A 19,266-nucleotide genomic window follows, 5' to 3' on the forward strand; every position below is an offset into this window, starting at 1 on the left:
TGTCCCTGGATATTTACCCTTTCTGGACATGTAAAGCTCACGTTTTGGACCTGCGCGTGAGCGGTTGATAGTTCGCTCTTCCTGCCTATGCCTATCCACAAACATAGCATCTGTTTGGATAAATAATTGGCATATTTGACCACTTGTCTAAGCGCATGCAAACATGCGTGGCTAGCACAACAGTCAAATGCCCTCTTCTTTGGGCCACAGCATGGCTTTAGCTACTGTCAGGAAGCGGTGAGTTGGGAAATGTGCATCACGAGCACAGAGTGAGAACAAGAGGCATGTGCACATGTTTGAACACCAGAAGCGTAGAAACAAAGCTCAGAACAAAGCAAGATGCTTGCCAAGACCTATCTCAAGCAGAGCGGTGAGAAAGAGACTGACCCAGCGAATGGAGACTTTGAAGAACAGGCTGATAAGGTTTTGGGAAAAGACTAGCACTTTTCCAGTAATTAGTAGTTCCAGGTCATCTAGCCTTTTGAGAAACATAGGTCACACAGTTAGTTACGGGTCTTGCTAGGCAATAGCTACATAAGAAAGCAAGAAACATTGACCATGTTGCCTGACAACATTGCATTTGAGTTCTTGGGGCTTCCGCTAATTGCTTTAAATCATCTACTGGCTTTTGCATCCCTTCACCTTGTTTTGTTACCTTCCCTGTCTCTTGTGTTTCTCTCTTCCCAGTTTCCTCCTGATCCTATTTCCCTCATTGTTTGCTGGTTGGGTTTGTGCTCTGCTAGTTGTCCACCATGCAGTTATGCTTCTGCAGTGCTCGAATTCCAGAAGTGTTCTGGTATCCCATGGGGTTCATCACAGTTTGACCTTAGAGTATGCTGGAGGGTGAACTTGTTGCCTTTATGACAGTTACAATATTATCCTCTGTGCAACATACTGAAGTCTCCTCTGATTCAGGGTGCTCTGATCACCACAACCGAGACGCGGTGAAGGCACCCCGAGCTGACAAATGATGTATAATTGGAGCAGTGAAATTATGTAAATATCATGTTACCCTTTGAGACAGCAGCACCTCCATACATTAGTAAAACCCGCAGTACTTAAAGTCTACGTTTTCTAACTCTGTATTTGAAATGCTATAAACCACATTCTTCCTACATATGCAAATTAACTAAAGAAAAAAAAACATTGGTAAACCTAGACTTTTACACTATTTTTTTAGCAAGGCCTAGCTGCTTGTTGAAAACTACCTAAAGTAACATTAGGATTCCCAGAGAAACCAGATTTCAATGTTAGGCACTGTATTGTGTGTTAGAAATGACCATCTTTTGCGTGGTATTCTCCCAGATTTATTTGCCCTCACTGCCCTACTTTTGCTGAACTCATTTATGTTGGCCATAGGACTGTGTGTACTTTACTCCTGCTAATCAGTGGTAAAGTGCTTGTACATTCCCTTTTCAACAATACAAAATTGGCATGCACCTTAAAATACTTTAGTATATAGTACTATATGTGTCTAGGGCCTGTTAATTTAATGCTACAAGTGAATGCAGCACTGAAAAACATGTTTCAGGCCTGCCATTGCAGCCTGTAGTGCAGTTTTAAACTGCCATTAAGACATTACATACCACGTGTATTTGTAAAGCGCACGTTCACCACCACGGGTATCTTGGCGCTGAATAACAGATGTTTATTGTTACTCAACGGTACTCATTTTATCGAACACAGATGGATGAAAGGCTGAGGGGACCGCCAGGATTTGAACCTGTGACCATGAGGTCGAACACAGGCCCCTACAGCAGACGCATTAGTCCACTGAGCCACCAGACCCGGCATGATGCAAAGTAAACCTTTTGCCAGGGCTAAACCTTACTTTTTAATACTTGTATATCGCCCCTAGAGTCGGTCCTAAGTGTCCGTACAACAGGGTGAATGTTATTTAAAAAGTAGGACATGCGTACTTAATTTTTACATGTCCTGGTAGTGAAAAGCCTCCAAAATAATTTTTCAGTGTAGCAAGGCTGGCTCTCACAGAGGTAGCTCTGGGTTACATTGTAACTCCTTAAAGTGCACAACTTAAGTTTGGGACAAAGTCCAACATAATGGTCCAGTCTGATTTTAAATTACTGGTTTTAAAATGCCACTATTACAAAATTGGCATTTTCTTGCCTAAGCCAGATGGGCCTTTCATCTATTGTCCGGGGTCACCTGGATGTTAATGGCTCTCCTGTGATGTCGTTTTGCTCAGAGACACTGGACAAAGGACCTGGGTGTGGTTTTTCTTGGCAGGATGACTGGGAAGGAGCCATGCCACTAACCTGATTGCACTTCATAGGGTAGCCTTGGGACTGTACTCAGCCCTTCCTGACTTAAGAAGGCTACACTGTCATTGACAGATGAATCTCACACCTGGGCTTGCCTGTCCTTGGTTTAACTAGCTAAGCTAAAGCCAAATCCAGTGGAAAGGGAAGAACTGACTTGAACCCGTTTTAGAGAAGACAGAGGGGTGTCCCTGACTCACAGGCCGGCAAGCATGTGTGAAGATCAGTGAAGGACTGCACTGTTGACTGAAAATCCTGAAGGATGACTGGACCTGGTTGCCTTGAACCGAGGAACCCCAGGAGTGGCTCCAAGGGTGAGTTGGCTGCCTTCCTGTTTTAGCTGCAGGGGCACAACAACCTTCTAGCAGCCTTTCCTGCCTCCGGTTGACCAGACCCAACTGTGCCTGACCCGGTACCCCTACTGGCATCTGGTAGGGTGAGTCCTGAACCCTAGGTATTGTGCTCCAGGTCCTGGACTCTTGGCTGGAGTCAGAATGCACTCCTCCCTGATTAATTGAAGGTTTCACAGAACCCAATGCAGTGCTACACTGAGCCTTGCACCTTGCAGCTCCTAATCAAAGGTTTCACTTGATCCAATGCAGAGTGACACAGAATCCCATAGAGCCAAGCAGCTCCCGACTGAAAGCCTCATTCGGTCCATCCTACACAATGATTAATTTCAGGACTACAAGATCATTTAATTTTATGTGATCTTAAAGATCTATGATCTTAATTGAAGTCAAATTTTATCGGCTTCGTTATTGAAGACAAAGGGGAGCAACAAATAGGAAGTACATGCGTTGGGTCAAAGCAGAGCATCTCAGAGTCATAACACACATTCCTTGCATCAACGTCAGAAGGCAAAACATCCATCGTTGTGGGCCTGAACATTTACTATTTCATGTTTCGGCGCTGCCAGATACCCACAGTTGGTGCTTCATGCATTTTGTCACTATTTTTAACCATAAAATAAAAAAAATCACATCTCTGGTTCTAGTATTTTTATCATTTTGGTATAATTGTATTTATTAAAATGTACTCTATTTGTCTAAATTGGTTTGGGATTTCTTGTGTTGTGCTTTCACTTTATTACTGTCTGAGTACTGCATAAATACTCAACTCATTGCCTTTAAATTAAGCCCAACTGGTTTCTGTGCCTAGCTACTAAATAGCTAAGCACAGGTTTATTTAGTGACTTTTGTGGTTCACCCTAACAAGGTTTACGGTTGTTACTTGAAGTGGGCTCTCACCCCCTTCAACAAATAACACAAAATCCAATTTTTTACATTGTGCAACTGGATTAGAGTGTACCTATATTTCTCCAGGTACTTTTCCTCTTCAGACAAGCAATACAGTTTGCCATACCCCGTAAATATATTAGGTTGAAATTGTACAAAATCGTGCGAGGTGGTCACTGATTGCATATAGTATCTAAAATTATTGCAAAAATTAAGCTTCACAAGGGTGATAGACCCAAAGCGTCTGCTAATTAGTAATATAACATAACTTGGGCTCCCGGTTTTCCGTTTTTACGGGTTTTTACATATAAATACAGACGGAAATCGATATTTCCTTTGTCTGTATTTATATGTAAAAACGGCAAAACACTAGCAAATATTGCCGCGCTGCCGCTGCATCAGTTTCCTTTACACGCCCCTGGAAATAAATCCCTTCCAATCAGGGTCTTTTAGCGATTTGGTTGTTTTGAGTGGGTGTGATTCTGTCACCCAGTACTGCCCTATTGTTGACAGATTATCTTGGCAAGAGCCAGACCTTCACCGGACTGCCTAAATTCCAGGTGTTCTTAGCGGTTTCTTAACTGTACCAGAAGTAAATTACAAAGTTTTGCTGCTTGCATTAGTTCATCCCAGGTGCCCCTCTTGTGGGCTTAAGCCCTGTCTTTGTTTTAATCTCCAAACCTCACGAACTGAAAGGGTTTAGGTATTCTGACATTTTTAAAACTAGCTTTTTTCAAAACCATTAACAAAATTAGATTATTTTCTTTAAAAAAAGCTGTGATGATTTGACATGTTTCTTCTGCCCTCTTGGCGCTGCTGCTCGGCTGGTCACCTCGTTTCTGACCTGACCTCCTGTGTTGTTCAAGCCACGGAGGCTGACAATCCGGGGTGGGGCGGGAGGGGTCTGCCAATCACTTGAAATATACAGGAAAAACATGCATTGGAGCTTTTGTTTTGCATCTTGGGCCCGTGTCCACTAGGAGCCGGGTCAGGACCACCAAGGGTTTCCTGTGTACAGGCCCAGCATAAGCTTTTGATTGAAGGGTCGAGCGCCACTCACTGCTCTCCTGTGGCAGCAGCAGAATTCCCCCTCGTCCATCCCCTGCTCACACCTCCCACCCGGGAGCTGGGTTATTTTAAAGCGCCACCTCCCAGGCCCTGGCGGGACGTCTTTCCGCAGTTCTTACACATTAATAGCCGGAGCGAGGCCCGGGCGGGCCTGTAAGTGCCACGGCCCCCTCGTTTCACGGGCCGACCAATTTTAAAAGGTTGGATTTCAAATTGCAGGTCCCCAAAGCCGGAGCTCGGTCGGGTGTGTTGTTAGAAAAATGGCAGTCAAATAACCTTTATTAGCGGTCAGACTCTCTCCAGAGTTTAAATAAAACCCACTTTATGTATGGAATGCAGTATAAAAGGCCCCACAGTCCTACGTCTAACCACCACACTCTGTGTGGATTTAAACCCAGGCGTTTATTCCTTTGGGAGAGAAGGTTTGCAGAATGGCATAGAGCTGGTAAAAAAAGAAATGCAAGTTCCAAGAATACCCATATCCTCAGTTAATTTGTAAGAGAATGCCCTACGTTTTGCGATTATTAAAAACACGCATTTAGCAGCATTGCTATAATGAATATAAAATACAAAAGAAGACTCGAAGAACATTCAGTCGTCGGTCTGTCCTGCCTGAATGGATCAGCGTTTTCCCTAGCTAAAGTAGCGGGCACTTACTCATATGATCTGAAGCCAGAGCCGTGTGCCCTGGCCCATTTACCCAGGAAATACACAGCTTATTTTACTAATATTCGCAGTTTGCTTCAAGCTTCCCGGGTGCAATTTTTAAAAGATCGCCACGTCGGCACACACACAGCTGTACCAGAGTACTTCACATGTCGTTTGAAAGACCATTTACTTGTTAATGAGGCTTTATTGTTCTTTCACCCCATGCCGTAGCCTCCCCCGACGCCCCTGACTCCTCCTGTCCCAGGCCCATACAGTGCATGTTTTAAGCACTTAAATTCACAGTGCTGTAGCAGCGCATCATGGCACTCGGCTTTTTTAAACTACAAGGAAATTGTACTCAAGGGCGTACAGAAGTAAGGCGAGATGTCAGGGGCTCTGGAGTATTGCTTTCAGTAGAAAATATGTCTTGCACAGGTAAACCTCAGGTGTGCAGGTCTTCTATTTTCTTATCGAGCCAGTCTTAAGCCGGTGAGATTTTCATGAAAAATCGTGACAGTGAATTTGGTGAAAAAGTATGCGAAATATACATAAAACAAAATAGAATTGCACAAGATTTTGCCCAGCTATTTGTGAAAGTGCACCCATACAGCTGAATACAACACATCGCTAGTTTAAGTGAGCGCATGTGTGCATTGTTAATTTATATAAATGTGGAAAAATACTAGCTGTAGCATCGTCTTTTACTTGTGACAAAAATAAATGTGGATAAATACAGAAAAAATGCCCAAAAAATAAATATGGATAAATACAGACGGAAATGGCAAAAAAATAAATACCATAAAACCGGGAGCCCTAAACATAACATAGCATGGTATTACATAAAATAGCATAACGTTCAAGATAGTTGACTTACGGCTTGCATATTTGTTTTGTAGCAAACAATACTTGACTATGGTTTCAAATTGCTAAGTCCTCAACTGCAAGAAATAATATGGTTTGCTAGTTATTGTGCTTTAGGAAAAAGTGGAAAAAAACATAAAAATGTAAGCCACAATTAAGTATTTCGTAATGTTTGGTAATCCAGTCTGCTCTTCCCATTAAATATATCAGGGAACTGTGATGTACAAAATCGCACTAGGTTGATAAAGATTGCATAGCATTTGTAAAATTATTTCAATAAATCAGTTTTGCAAAGGTTGATAACCCCCAAGGGTTCAAGTAGTTGGTGAACACTGTGCTACAGTGATAATCAATAACACAACATAACATAAAATAATGTGACATGAAATACCATCAAGTAATGCAACATTCCCTATTTCTGAAGTAAGGGTATGTGTGTCTTCGTAGGAAACAGAATTTGCCTTTGGTCTAAATTTGCAACAGTTGTTAACTGTAAGGAATTATGTGGTTATTATTCATGAGGAAAAGTAATGAAAACATTAAAATGTAAGTCATAATTAATGTTTTGGCAATGCTATTCTTTGAGTAATAGTGCTGTATTATCTCCCTGTGATAATAGTCCGTATTGCAGGTTTATAAATGATAATATGATTTAGAATATAGTAAACATGAAGTTGTGTAGTCTGATCAATATATTTTCAAGACCGAATAGCACTCTAGAATTCACAGTTGCCTATTACCGATCTCTGACGCTTTTTAAAATCTGAGAGGCACCAGAGGCAGCACCATTGGTTCTTCTAGAGGATGCAGGGTATTTGGCGATTCTACGCAAGGTCCAAGCCCTGGACCCCTCTTCCAACATACACTGTACTGGCACCATCACAAAGTGATCAGGAATTTCATATCTGCATCCCTTGAATGGAAATTACTATTACTGAAGGTATCTGTATTTCAGGATTTGCACCCAGGGGCCCCCCAAAGATACAGAATTACTGCAGGAATTGGGACAGATAGACTTGATTCCCATCATAATACTAGGTAGAAAACATGGGATCTGCAGGAGTGCTAGAAATGGGGTTTCTGGTTGGCTAAGGTATGCACCTAAGCCAGGCAGAACCCATCACTCTAGTCAGTATAAGAGAGTTACACACACAAGATAGCTCCTGCTCATCCCATCCCCTTGATAGCTTGGCAGAGCAGTTAGGCTTATCCCAGAGGCAATGTGTAAAGCGTTTGACAATACATACACACACAAGTGACACACTAGGCACACCACAAAAAGAGACTCAACATAAGGTTATATAAAAATATCCTTTGCATGGTTCATAAAACATATTAGACCACAATCACATAAATCACTGTGCCACTAAGCACTTGCCATGATGACACATAGATCATAAATCACTTTGCCATAAGGCAATGATCATAACACCTCATTCAGTGCACAAGAGAAATACTTATAGGTGGCACCAGTCAGAACATGACCCAAAACCCCATCACTATGCATAATATGCAGATCTTGCAATAATACTTGTTACCATGTCATGTCAAAACGACCTACACCTGGGAACCTGAATTGCGCATGCAAGAGAACATGAATCACCACTACTATGCAGGTTAGGGAATAAAACGATACACACACCCACATTAGGGCATGAAATACAAATTAGATGGAAGTAAGATGACACATAAATTCCCATCTGTCACCAGAAGTGCAGGGATCATGAACTATCACCCGCTACACCACAATACGCCCCTGCACATATATTCCACACAATACGTAGTAATTCCTCCGTGTTGGGTGAGCCCTTGCACTCTTGTGCCGATGCAGTCTTCTGACTAGGGAGATTTGTAGTGGTCAGCTTCCCAAAATAGCCCTTGCAAACAAAAGTGTGCCCAGGCCATTGCGTGGAGCGCCGAGAGATCCACAGGACCACTCGGGTCCACAAAAAACGATCACCAAAAAAACACCACCGTGGTCGCAGGCCTAGACAGCAAAGTACCTGGTTAAAGCCACGGGAGGCGGAGTCAGGCAGGCACCTCCTGCGTATCGAGGTTGCCTAGGCCATCGACAGAACCCTTTCCTGGTGGGCAGCAGTGAACCAAAAGGTACGTCCACCCTGGCCCTTCAGGACCGGCTGAACACTGCGGCATTTGCAGGTGCAGGATCTCACCAGGGAGAATGCCTATGTCGGGGCAGAACCTTTCGCTCTATTCCCTTCTACCACAGCTGCCAGCAACCACATGTGCAGCCACTCTGCCTTGGCAAGGGAGCATCCGCTCCCTGATTCTTCCATGCTGCATTGCTGTACGAGGCCACCCTGTGGCCGCAGGACACGGAGCAAAGTCTCCTTCGACTCTTCTCTCGCCACAGCTTCTCAGCCCTCAGCGGGCACACTCACTGGAAGTTAGGGAGGGGGAGCGTACTTACATGCTCAAGCTCTACCCTCCCATGGCACCTTGCAGCACATGCACTGTTTCCTGTGCAGCCACCAGGCAGAAATCAAAGAGCTCACAATGCGCTAGGTGCAGGGAGAGTAAACCGCACTCTCACTGCTGACCAAAGAAAACCAGGGGCACACAACAGAGCTAGCCATGCGCTGCTGGGAGCCAGGAGAAAGTGAGCCTGCAATTGACCAATGAATCACTCACCATGCGCTAAGTTTCCCAAGCACCCAGGGCCGGCCACCAAGCCCTGGGAGATCACTGGGGGCACCAAGCAGGAATGGGTGCAGCAGGCCAGCACACACAGTCCTTGTAGGGAAGCAGTCAGTCCTTCTTGTAACCAGCAGGCACTGGTCAGCACAAACAGACAAGGGAGTTCGATGGCGGTTCCTGCTGATAGCAGAACAGTTGCTTCTGGCAAAGTGCATCTGTAGAGTCAGCAGCATCTGGTTACAGGTCCACACAGTGTCTAAAATCATGGGATCAGAACCCCTGTACTTATAGTCCAAAAGTCTTTGTTCTGGGAGCACTTCAAACAACCTTCATAAGTGCTAAACACCCTCATTCAATCCCAAGCCCTGGCTCACAACACACAAGGGGGAGCAGAGATAGCATTGTGAAAGTCAGGCACGGCCCTATTCAGGTCAGATACAACTCTAAATGCAGCCAAGGTCTATTCAGCCAAGCACTGAGTTACCCAGGAAAAGCAGGACACAACTCATCCCCCCTTGTGACTGTCTAGTGTAAATGCACATCCCCTTCTCCTGTCAGTCTAAACCAGATGGTGAATACACAACCAGGCAGAGCACAAAGGGTCATAAGCACTCAGAAATGCCCACTTCTAAAAGTGTCATTTCTAAAATAGTAATAACAAATCTGATTTCACAAATAGATGGCATCTATCACTGCTATTCCAAACATACCAAACAGGGCCACACTACCTCTTTCATATTAGAAATTACCACTGAAGCACATATCAGGGAATTCCCAATGCAATCCTATGAGAGGGCAGCCTCACAGCAGTGAGAAACCAAATAGGCTGTTTGTCACTACCAGGACATGCCACATAGTAAAGGCACATATCTTACCTTATACCCATACAGCAACTTGCCCATAGGGCTACCTAGGGGCCTACCTTAGGGGCAACATATATCTAGTAAAAGGTGAGTATCAGACGAGGCGCCCACTTTAAATGCCACGTCACTGTGGCAGTAAACTGCGCACGCCGGCCCTGCACCGGCAGAGGCCTGAGACAGGTGTGAAAGGCTACTTTGGTGGGTGGCACAAGCAGTGCTGCAGACCCACTAATAGCATTTAATTTACAGTCCCAGGGTATATGAGATACCACTGTACAAGGGGCTTATGGGTAAATAAAATATATGCCAAACAACAAGTGTAGACCAATCCGACCAAGTTTAAAAGCAAGAGCGCATGCACTTTAGCACTGATCAGCAGTGTAAAGTGCCCAGAGTCTTAAAACCAACAAAAACAGGTCAGAAAATATACATGAGGAAGGCAAAAAGTTTGGGGATTACCCTGCAAAAAGTGCCAAGTTCAACACAACCCCCTTCCAGCCTAAAGCCAGGGTAGACTAATTAATACCTTGATGGGCTTCCCTGCTTGGTGTTGCATGGACTTTCACCTTTAGCAGAAGTTTCCTGCAGGTGACTAGCTTTGTAAATTCATGAAGTTAACAAATTATATAACAGTCACAAAGGTTTGTGGAGAAAATTATGTTTTTCTTTACCTTGAGGTGTGTATATGGGAAGTGAGGGAAATCTGGTAATGAGCTGAAATCAGGGATGTGCCTTCAACCATGCTTATATATTTTATGTCATATGTAGAGGGTGCTGGGGGTGATGGATTTTAAGGTTGTGGAAATAAATGCTGTTGCAATTGCATCAAAGATGAGCACTATAGCTTTGAGTTTCCTTGGGCGACTTAAGTTTAAGCATTAACCCTGTAAGATAAGGTTGATTTTCATGTGCTCTCCATTTGTTGCTCCCCTTTGTCTACAGTCCTGAGGCTGATAAAATTGAACTTCAATTAAGACCATTAATTTTTAAGATCAGATAAAATGAAATGATTCTGAAGTCTTGAATTTAATATTGACATGTAATCCTTTTCTGAGACACAAAGCCAAGCTTCCATGCATATTTGTTTAACAGAGAAATGTACGATATGACTCACAACTTTGAGCTAAATTAAGTGCATCTTAAAAAATAAATAATCATCTAAGGTACCAGATAGCATTATTATGTTAACTTGTATTAGGCAGTGGCGGTTCGCAGAGGTAACGCTGTGGTGCGGTGAGGCGGGGCGTGGGCGAGCTGGGTGGGGGGGTCGTGGAGTCCGACATACGACGGCAAAGGTGAACGTAAATAAATAAATTAATATCTACCGCTGTATGTCGGACTCCACTACCCCTACCCCCAGCCCCGCCCACCGCCCTGCCTCACCGCCCCACAGAGTTACCTCTGCGAGCCGCCACTGGTATTAGGCCAGCTATATGTATAAGTCCTGGTCTGTTGTCCTCTTTTGGAAACTTCTTACCTTAATCAAAGGCAAGTTGTAGGATAAAGTGGTTCAAGTTTGTCATGTGAGTGATCCTGTCATCGAAAACTCCACCAACATTGACCTCTCCCCGCAGCACTGACTCCCACCTCGGAGAACATCGACTAACAGCTGACATACCGAGGTACATTCAGGAAGCCCAACATACCTGCAAAGTGTATCTTGTGTGCTGGCTGTCTCCGGAGTCCCTTGGGTGGACTGATGAGTGGAGACGGCAATCAGTTAATTTAAAATACACCACTTGCCTCTCTTGTATCGCTTTAGGGCATATTGGTGTGCTACACGATAGATTGAGCAAATTTCCTGGTGGGACAATTGCAAAAATGGACATATAATTTAAGGGCAGAGAGAGAGGACGGTATTCATTGCTCTGTGCACCAAAAGATGCATTATAGACTTTACTGAGTTAATAGATCTGAGAAATAATAAAATTAAGCAGATTTTGCCCCCTGTTAGAATTTTTTAGGAGACCTTCAGTTTTTTATTTTACATTTCATTATTACGGAGCGCTTTGGAAGTTCTCTAGTTTGGTTGATACGTCACAACATTTCATGGTTTATTCTATCCTTCTAAAACCTCAATCGTCCGCCCTGTAACAGATTTCAATAAAGCTTATGTTTTGCACTATATTACAAATAGTTACACACCTATGTTAAAAGTGTGTGTGACTTTTCGAAACACGGAAAACGTCTCTAGGAAAGTGTTTTTTTATCGAACCAGTTGGACTTGAAGGTATGATATTTTCAGGTTTGCCATTTTTATGTGCTTCGTGTTGGAGATACATTTTTCAGTCCTTTTTTTTGCTGTAAACGCTAAAAAACAAAACAATATATCAAACAACATAAATAATTTCTTCGGCATTTTAAGATGCTTCTTTTTAAGAAAGCTAATGTAAAAAGAAATTGGCACTCTCTTGAAGAACAGAGGGTATTTCCTTTCGAAAATAGAAATAGTCCATCATGTTTTCTTCTCTGTTTTGTTTCAGGGTCACTGCCTCATAAGATCATTGAAGGTCATAGCCGGAGTGTTACATGTCTTCTTTACCCACACATCAAATCTGACAAATTTGATAAAAGCTGGCTTGTGTCGGGTGGCCAGGATGCTCGTGTAGTCTGGTGGGACTTGTTCACTGGCGAGATGTTGCACACGTTTGGGCTGCAAACTGGCCCAGTGGTGGAGCTGTTGTTACCATCCGGAGATTACACAGTAAGTGCTCCACAGTTATTGTACTCGGCTTGCCTTTCTACGCCCTATGGTCAGCGTTGCTCACTTTGATCTGATTTTAATTTTAACTTTCAATTAATATGTGCTGGTTGGGTGTCAGAATTTCATCCTAAAATTATTGATGCAAATGTAGTTCTCTACTGAACCTATCCACCAATAGGGAATCTGATCACTTTTTTCATTAATTTTAATGTAATTTTAATGTCAGACTTAAGACAACCTGTGCTTGCCGTGATGCATGACGATTTGGAACCACTTGCTCTAAAATGTCGAGGGTAAACAAGTCCTATCCCATGGACCAGTCCTGACAAATGTGACAATGGCTTCAGCTTTTAGAACGCATCTTCGATTTTTGTGTCTTCTCCAAAAATATTTGACCCTGTACTTCTATATGAAGTTTTAGATTGCTCTAACAATAATTTTGAGTAGATTTAGATTCAAACCACCACCAAGAAAATTAAAGCACGGGCCTTTGTTTGCCACAACATGCCAGTCGACCAGCTTTTTTCAAGTCAGATAAATTAAAAATGTATATTAATCATTGCGAGAAGTAATCGGTTAAGCAAAGGACAGAAAACCTGTTTTGATATTGGTGTGTCCTTATTATATATAGCGACTACAACAATTCTTTCGTAGGGTCTTAAAGCTTTTTCTTCTTTGCTATATCTCGTTTTATTAGAATTTCAGTTTTAAAGCCTCAGAGGACAAGGTTGGGAGAAAAACATAGGGGCAGATTTATGTGGGACTTGCGCCCCTTTTACACCGCCGTTGCGTCACTTTTGTGACGCATCGGCGGCGTAAACACTGAGCTACGTTGCGCCCCATTTACATCGTGACGCATCTATGGAGATGCGTCACGGTGTGAAGCCCTGCGCCACGTGAAACCTGCGTCAGGTTTCACGTGGGCGTTTTGACACAGGGGGGGCGTTCCGTCGCAGGAACGCCCCTGAAAAGTGACTCAGTGAAATCTATAATATTTCACTGAGACACTTTCCCAACGCTGATGCGTCAAAACCCTGCGCCTGCTTGAAGCACCATGTTAGGGATAGGGTAGGTTGGAACAGTGCTGGAGTTGCGTCGCGCTTGTGACGCAACTTCAGCACTGCGCCAACCTTACGCCGGCAGATGCGTCACGTATCTGCTTGTCCTTGCGCCACGATGAACCGCATTGTAAATGCGGCGCATCTGCGGAGGCGCAAGGGCAAACTTGCGTGACGCATCTTTCCTGGCGCATCCCTGCTGATTTGCAGGGATGCGCCAGGGAACATAAATCTGCCCCAAAGTTATCAGGCTTACCGAGTTAGTCCAAATGAAGCAGTATTATATCATTCAGATCAGCTGAATGTAATGGCGTGCCGGATGTGCCGTGCACATCTAATCATTTCTGTGGCTGGAGTGTCCAGTTTAGGGTCCACTGCTCTGCAGGGTATGGACTGCAGGAACTGCTCCTGAGTCCCCAGCGAGAGACCCTCGGCTCACCGAGCTTTGAGGGAGCTGTGAGTCAGCAGCACACGGTTTTTTAAAGGCAGAGCTTGATTTTCAGCTGAGGATAAATTATGCTACTGGGCACAATACAAGTACATGAAATATAAGAATCTGTCATGTGTTTATTTTTTTTGAACTCTCAGTAAAACCTGTGGACCTGTTAGTTAGTATATTGGGGACAATTAGCTGAAAACGAAATCTTTAGGTCACAATAAAAAAATGATTGGATGATTAAAACACTCTACTGCAAATCCCTTCTATAGAGTGCCAGTTTTGATGATTCAGTGCGTGAGATAGGTAGTATGGAGCATCATCCAGACTGCTGGGTTTCTCAACCCATACTTAGCCCCAGCTCTGTATTTCCATATGTCATCAATGTACAGGGACATATCTTAGTGAGATTGTGATGTAGGGGTGCAACCGTAAAATTCCATTACCATTATTGTTGTGTGTCAAACTAAAATATACACTCAGATGAGAACGGTGGATCAATTATTGCGCGGGTAGTGCGTCAGTAGGTACTGGGGGTAACATTGAGAGGAAACCTATTATGAAAGTCAATTAACATTAGAACGATTTTATTGGACAGTAGGCTATTCCACAACAAATGGAAATACCAATTATTCGCATTGTAGCATTACTGACAGCAACACCAGTTTATACCACATGTTAAAGTAAAAAGTAGAAGGGGTATCTGCTGAGAATTCCATTTTCAAGGAGAACATGTGATATGTGGCCATTCATTCCTCTCCCAGCTAGAGGGAGGATGCTAAGATTTTTATTGAATCTCAGCTTGAGGGAATCCACCAGGCTACAGAATAAAGCTGTTGTAATCACAAGAGGAACTCCACAGTGTGTGGAGGGGGGAACGAGAGGCGCGGGGTTCTAGGAGCTAGCGGCCTCCATTACAAATATTAATCACAGAAAGCTGCTCCTAGAGTAGTGTGACCCTACTACAGTTCTAGAATTGTTGTGAGTTGGGACATCTCACAAAAAGTGACGGACTGGCCTCACACACCACCTGGTGTCATGCTTCATCATCGGCCAGTCCTCGCCCTCCAAAAACCTTCGTTTGATGGAGGGCGGGCATACACCTGGAGACAGGGATGCACTTGTAAACTAAAGAGTGGGGGCCCGTGGGGTGGAACGTGAGGTTAAAAATCATTATAGTTACCAGAAAAATTATTTATTGTGACCAATAACTATATGATAATAAAAACAAAAGGACGGTGAGTGGGGTATTTAGTGTCCCCTAGCCGTCTTGTGCAAGGTCGACATGTTTCTGCCTAGTTGGCTCGAGCGGGTCCAGGGCATTCATCAGGACCTAGAGTTACAAAATGGGGCTCCCTTCTTACCAACAGGTAGCAAGAAAGTACCACTGCGCGGGTGTGGCGGGGGCCACACTCCACTACCTAATTGGCTTCCAGCTGTCAAGCCCTAATTGGAACAACTACTTGCCACATGGGGGGAAGGGAGGAGACACTCCTGTTCAATTGTCTGAGGCGGGGTGTCCCGTGTTCAGCCTATGGTGTTGCTCCTCGTCCTCCCGAATGTGAATAAAGCTAGCAGGTGAAAACATAGGGGCAGATTTATAAGCCGCTTGCGCCTCTTTGAGCCGCCATTGCGTCACTTTTTTTGACTCAACGGCGGCGCAAGCAATGTGCCCTATTTACAACGTGATGCATCTAGGGAGATGCCTCACGTTGTAAAGCCCTGCATCACAATATACTTGCGTCAGGTATAATGTATGCAGGGGGGGTGTTCCTACGCAGGAGAGCCTCGTAAAAGTGACGCAGTGAAATCTACAAGATTTCACTGCGTCACTTTTAGGACGCCACTGCTTTCAAAACCTTACGCCTGCTTGAAGCAGGCGTAAGGAGTGACGCAGTTTAGTGGGAATAGGCCACAAAATGCATTGCTGGAGTTGCGTTGTGCTTGCGACACGACTCCAGCAATGCGTGACTTTTGCCCCAACAGATGCGTCAGAATTTCTGACGCATCTGTCAATCCTTCCGCCATGGTGCGCCGTATTGTAAATACGGCGCATCCATGGTGGCGCAAGCATTTTTTAGGGTGGCGCAAAGAAAGTGACGCATCCTATAGATGCGTCACTTTCTTGTAAATCTACCCCATAGTTTCCAAGAAGCAGTAATTAATTAACCACATCAAAAGTGTTTCTTCGGGCATGTGAAATAAAAAAATCAATGCCTACCAATTATTTTTATTTTGCTTATTTAGGCTTAGTCCATGAAAAAGTATTCTAGACATTTTGAAGTCATAATTAAAACAAGCATTTGCAATGTAATTGGTCTCGCCTTTGGGACCTTATATGTAATTAGCATATGCAGCACATTAGCCTGGGAGCTGAAACATCTACTCTTCTTTAACATGGAGGGAAAGTAAGTGGGCTATCCACTAGGCAGAAATTACTATTTACAATCAAATTCGGGCTCTACTTCTGAATCAGAAAAAAATGGTTCCATCTCTGACCATCCTACCTATAAAAACACAGATTGCTTTCCCAATCTTCCTCTGTACAGACATGCAAACTCTGGAACATGTCCCTCAAGAAAGTTGTATCAATCAGCATTTACCTGACATTTAAAAGGCCCATAAAGATCTCTCCATTTCCTAAAACAAAGCACCAACTGGGCTGAATCCACAATAGGTACAGGTTTGTACATGCAGGTTTTGATCTCACCTCTCATTTCCTTTGTTACATTCCTCACATAGCAACATGCTGCAACGGTGCCGGTTATAACCTAATTGGAGCAAGCTTACATCTTAGTATTCGATGCAACACTCTTGCACCAAAGCACTGAGTTCTTACTTACTTTTCTTTCAGGAAAGCACCTTTCACCAAACAACTAATAAAGATGATATAATTTTAGTCTCCAAGCTAATAAACATTTGAAAGGGAACAGACAAAGCAAGTACCATTGAACCTGGAATATTTTAAGGTCCGGGAAAGAAGAGTCTCTTTTCTGACAGCTGATGTCACCCAATGTAATTGAGGAGTGGGGAGAATTGTCTCATATTTGGCAAACTGGGTGTGTATTTAGTGAAAGTTGGTCTCACTTATTTAAATGGCTGAGGCATATGACAAACTCCATAGATGTTCACATGACTACAGCCAAAGAACAGCATAAAAAGACAATTACCAAAGCCCTGCAAACTATACTAAATACAGGAATCTTAACCACATTTGCTCTCCCCTACCTGCCCGTCGTCTAATGTGACCTGTCCACCTACCAAAGCCCACAATCACTTACTATTGGGAAACAATTTTTTTTTTTTTAAATACACAATCCCAAGGCTCTTTCCTCCCAATTTTTTTCTTTGAGTGCCGCTCCCATACAGTCACACTCTACCACTTGGCTGTGCTTTTCGAGAACTTTTGAGTGGTTTATAGAGCAATGCCGATCACGCAATATTCTCCGGAGTGCCCACCATCTACCATGCCATAAGCAGAAATAAGTCTGAAATCATTGTCGCAAGAATGCAAAAAACGTGCCTCATTTAGAAGCTTTGACCCCGTGATAATCAGATTTCCATTTTTAGAGTTCCCATGACGTAAAACAATTTACAATGTGCTGTAGACAAACTATTTACAAAGTTAACATATTACTGAGATGGGAATTCCCATCTCAAAGTTTTTTACTTAGATGTAGCATTCCTTATACATATTGCCAGATCAGGGTGCAACAAAAGTCGTCTACTCCGGAAAGTCGTTTTGAGGATGAGAAACACTTCTCAGAATACAATCTCTTTGACTGCAGTGGACCTGCAACAGTGTACAAAATGGCATGATATTTTGTGCTTGTGTAAACGAATATGATCGTCGTGGTTAACACTGGGAGCCAAAGGTGCAGTGAAGAAAGTGGGTGGCAAACATCACCACCTCACAAAAACATAGTACAGTGGGTCCAGCGGTAGCTTATAGACTTGTTTATAGTCCATCTTTTCTGCAGCAGACCACCCTACAGCCTCTCCTCACCATGTCCTCACCTTTCTGCTCAGGAAGCCACATGGCCGTAGGTCATTACTGTCATAACTGTACCATTCCCGTCCTAACATACCTGTCACCATGGCCTCCGCCCTCCGATACCACTTAGGACAAATTCATCCACTTCTCTGGAGAGGCGACACCACTGCACAGTGAAATGGAGAACGTACGTGGGGTGATGACGTAAGGTGCATACAGAATGAGTCGCTGCCATACGACTAGACACGGAAGACAGACAACAAAATGACCCCATGCCATTGAATCCTACCTCAAAAGACCGCTCAATCGCCATATTGGTATGAAGCTATTTCACTCTGATTTTTTTTGTATGTATTAAATATTGCGCAGATATTACCCAAAGGTGATAGAGCGCTTTATAATGCGCTTTATAATGCGTATAGACTGAATTAAGCAAAGGTATTACACTTTAAGAGCATCAAAGTAAGGTATAAATTGGAGCAGTTTAATTAACAGGATGTGCGGACGAGTGAAGGTGAAGGTGCAATGAGATCAAGGCAGAGAGGTGAGCCTTAGTGCACCGATAAGTGTGGAAACTCAGAAGACGAGGCGTTAAACGGAGAAGATAAAAATTCACTGAAGTCTGGGCGGGCGAGAAGGCATGAACAGGAGGAGGGCGGAGAACGGGCCGAGAAGTCACAGATTGTGGGAGGGAGGAGGGATGGGGAGAAAATAGTGTTCGCAGTAAAGGGGCCAGTAGCCATGGAAGAATACAAATGACGACATGGCCGTCATGAGGAGGGACTAACAAGCCTAAAACCAATCGGAAGGCAGCATTTAGCACCTAACCCAATGAAAAAGATGGGCGGAGAGTGGGCAGAGCTTACACAGAGCTTCCACGCCATACTGAATACTGCATGTCTCGCAAAGCGAGCAGTGCATGGGCGATGCCACTATAGGCTTGACCTAAAAACGAGACTATATATGCTGGAGTTTTTACTAATCACTGCCATTCATCCTGTTTACTTGGTTTTATAGTTCACTTGTGGGTGACGGAAACATTTTTGCAGCAATTAATTAAGGACCGTTAGTTCAGTTTTTGTGCCTTTATGTTTGGCCAAGGCCTGTTGCTTTAGCAAAACTGGTTTACTGTGTTTAGGGCACAGTCCTTGCTGTGTGTGCCATTTAGCAGGCCTCTTCAATCCAGTGTTCAGACATGCCCCAGCAATCCTAGACAGTAAAAAAGAAAGAAAATGGATGGACTGTAGCAGGGTGATGTTGTGTCAAAAATGATTGTGTCCAAGATAATTCTTGAAATCCCCAAAATGAGTACGGAGAAGGCAAGATTTGTTATTATTTTTATGTGCTCAGTGATATTAAATTCCCTTCAACTCAAACTTGCCCCTCTCCAGAAAGTAATTAACACTGTCCTCTTCTTCCTTCCCCTTACCTCTTGCACTCCCCTTTAACTTCCGATTAG

General features: G+C 43.6%; 1 protein-coding gene across 4 annotated transcripts in view; it reads left to right on the forward strand.

The window, feature by feature from the left end:
- Positions 1-19,266, forward strand: part of WDR72 (WD repeat domain 72) — a 1,103,881-nt gene that overhangs the window by 423,294 nt on the left and 661,321 nt on the right. For all 4 annotated transcript variants that reach the window (XM_085644161.1, XM_085644164.1, XM_085644162.1 and 1 more), the window contains exon 12: positions 12,099-12,319. In XM_085644161.1, the coding sequence (XP_085500287.1) occupies positions 12,099-12,319 (221 nt within the window). The remainder of the gene's footprint in view (positions 1-12,098; positions 12,320-19,266) is intronic.

This window comes from Triturus cristatus, chromosome 3_1 (assembly GCF_964204655.1).
Source record: "Triturus cristatus chromosome 3_1, aTriCri1.1, whole genome shotgun sequence".
In the NCBI taxonomy this organism is placed as follows: domain Eukaryota; kingdom Metazoa; phylum Chordata; class Amphibia; order Caudata; family Salamandridae; genus Triturus; species Triturus cristatus.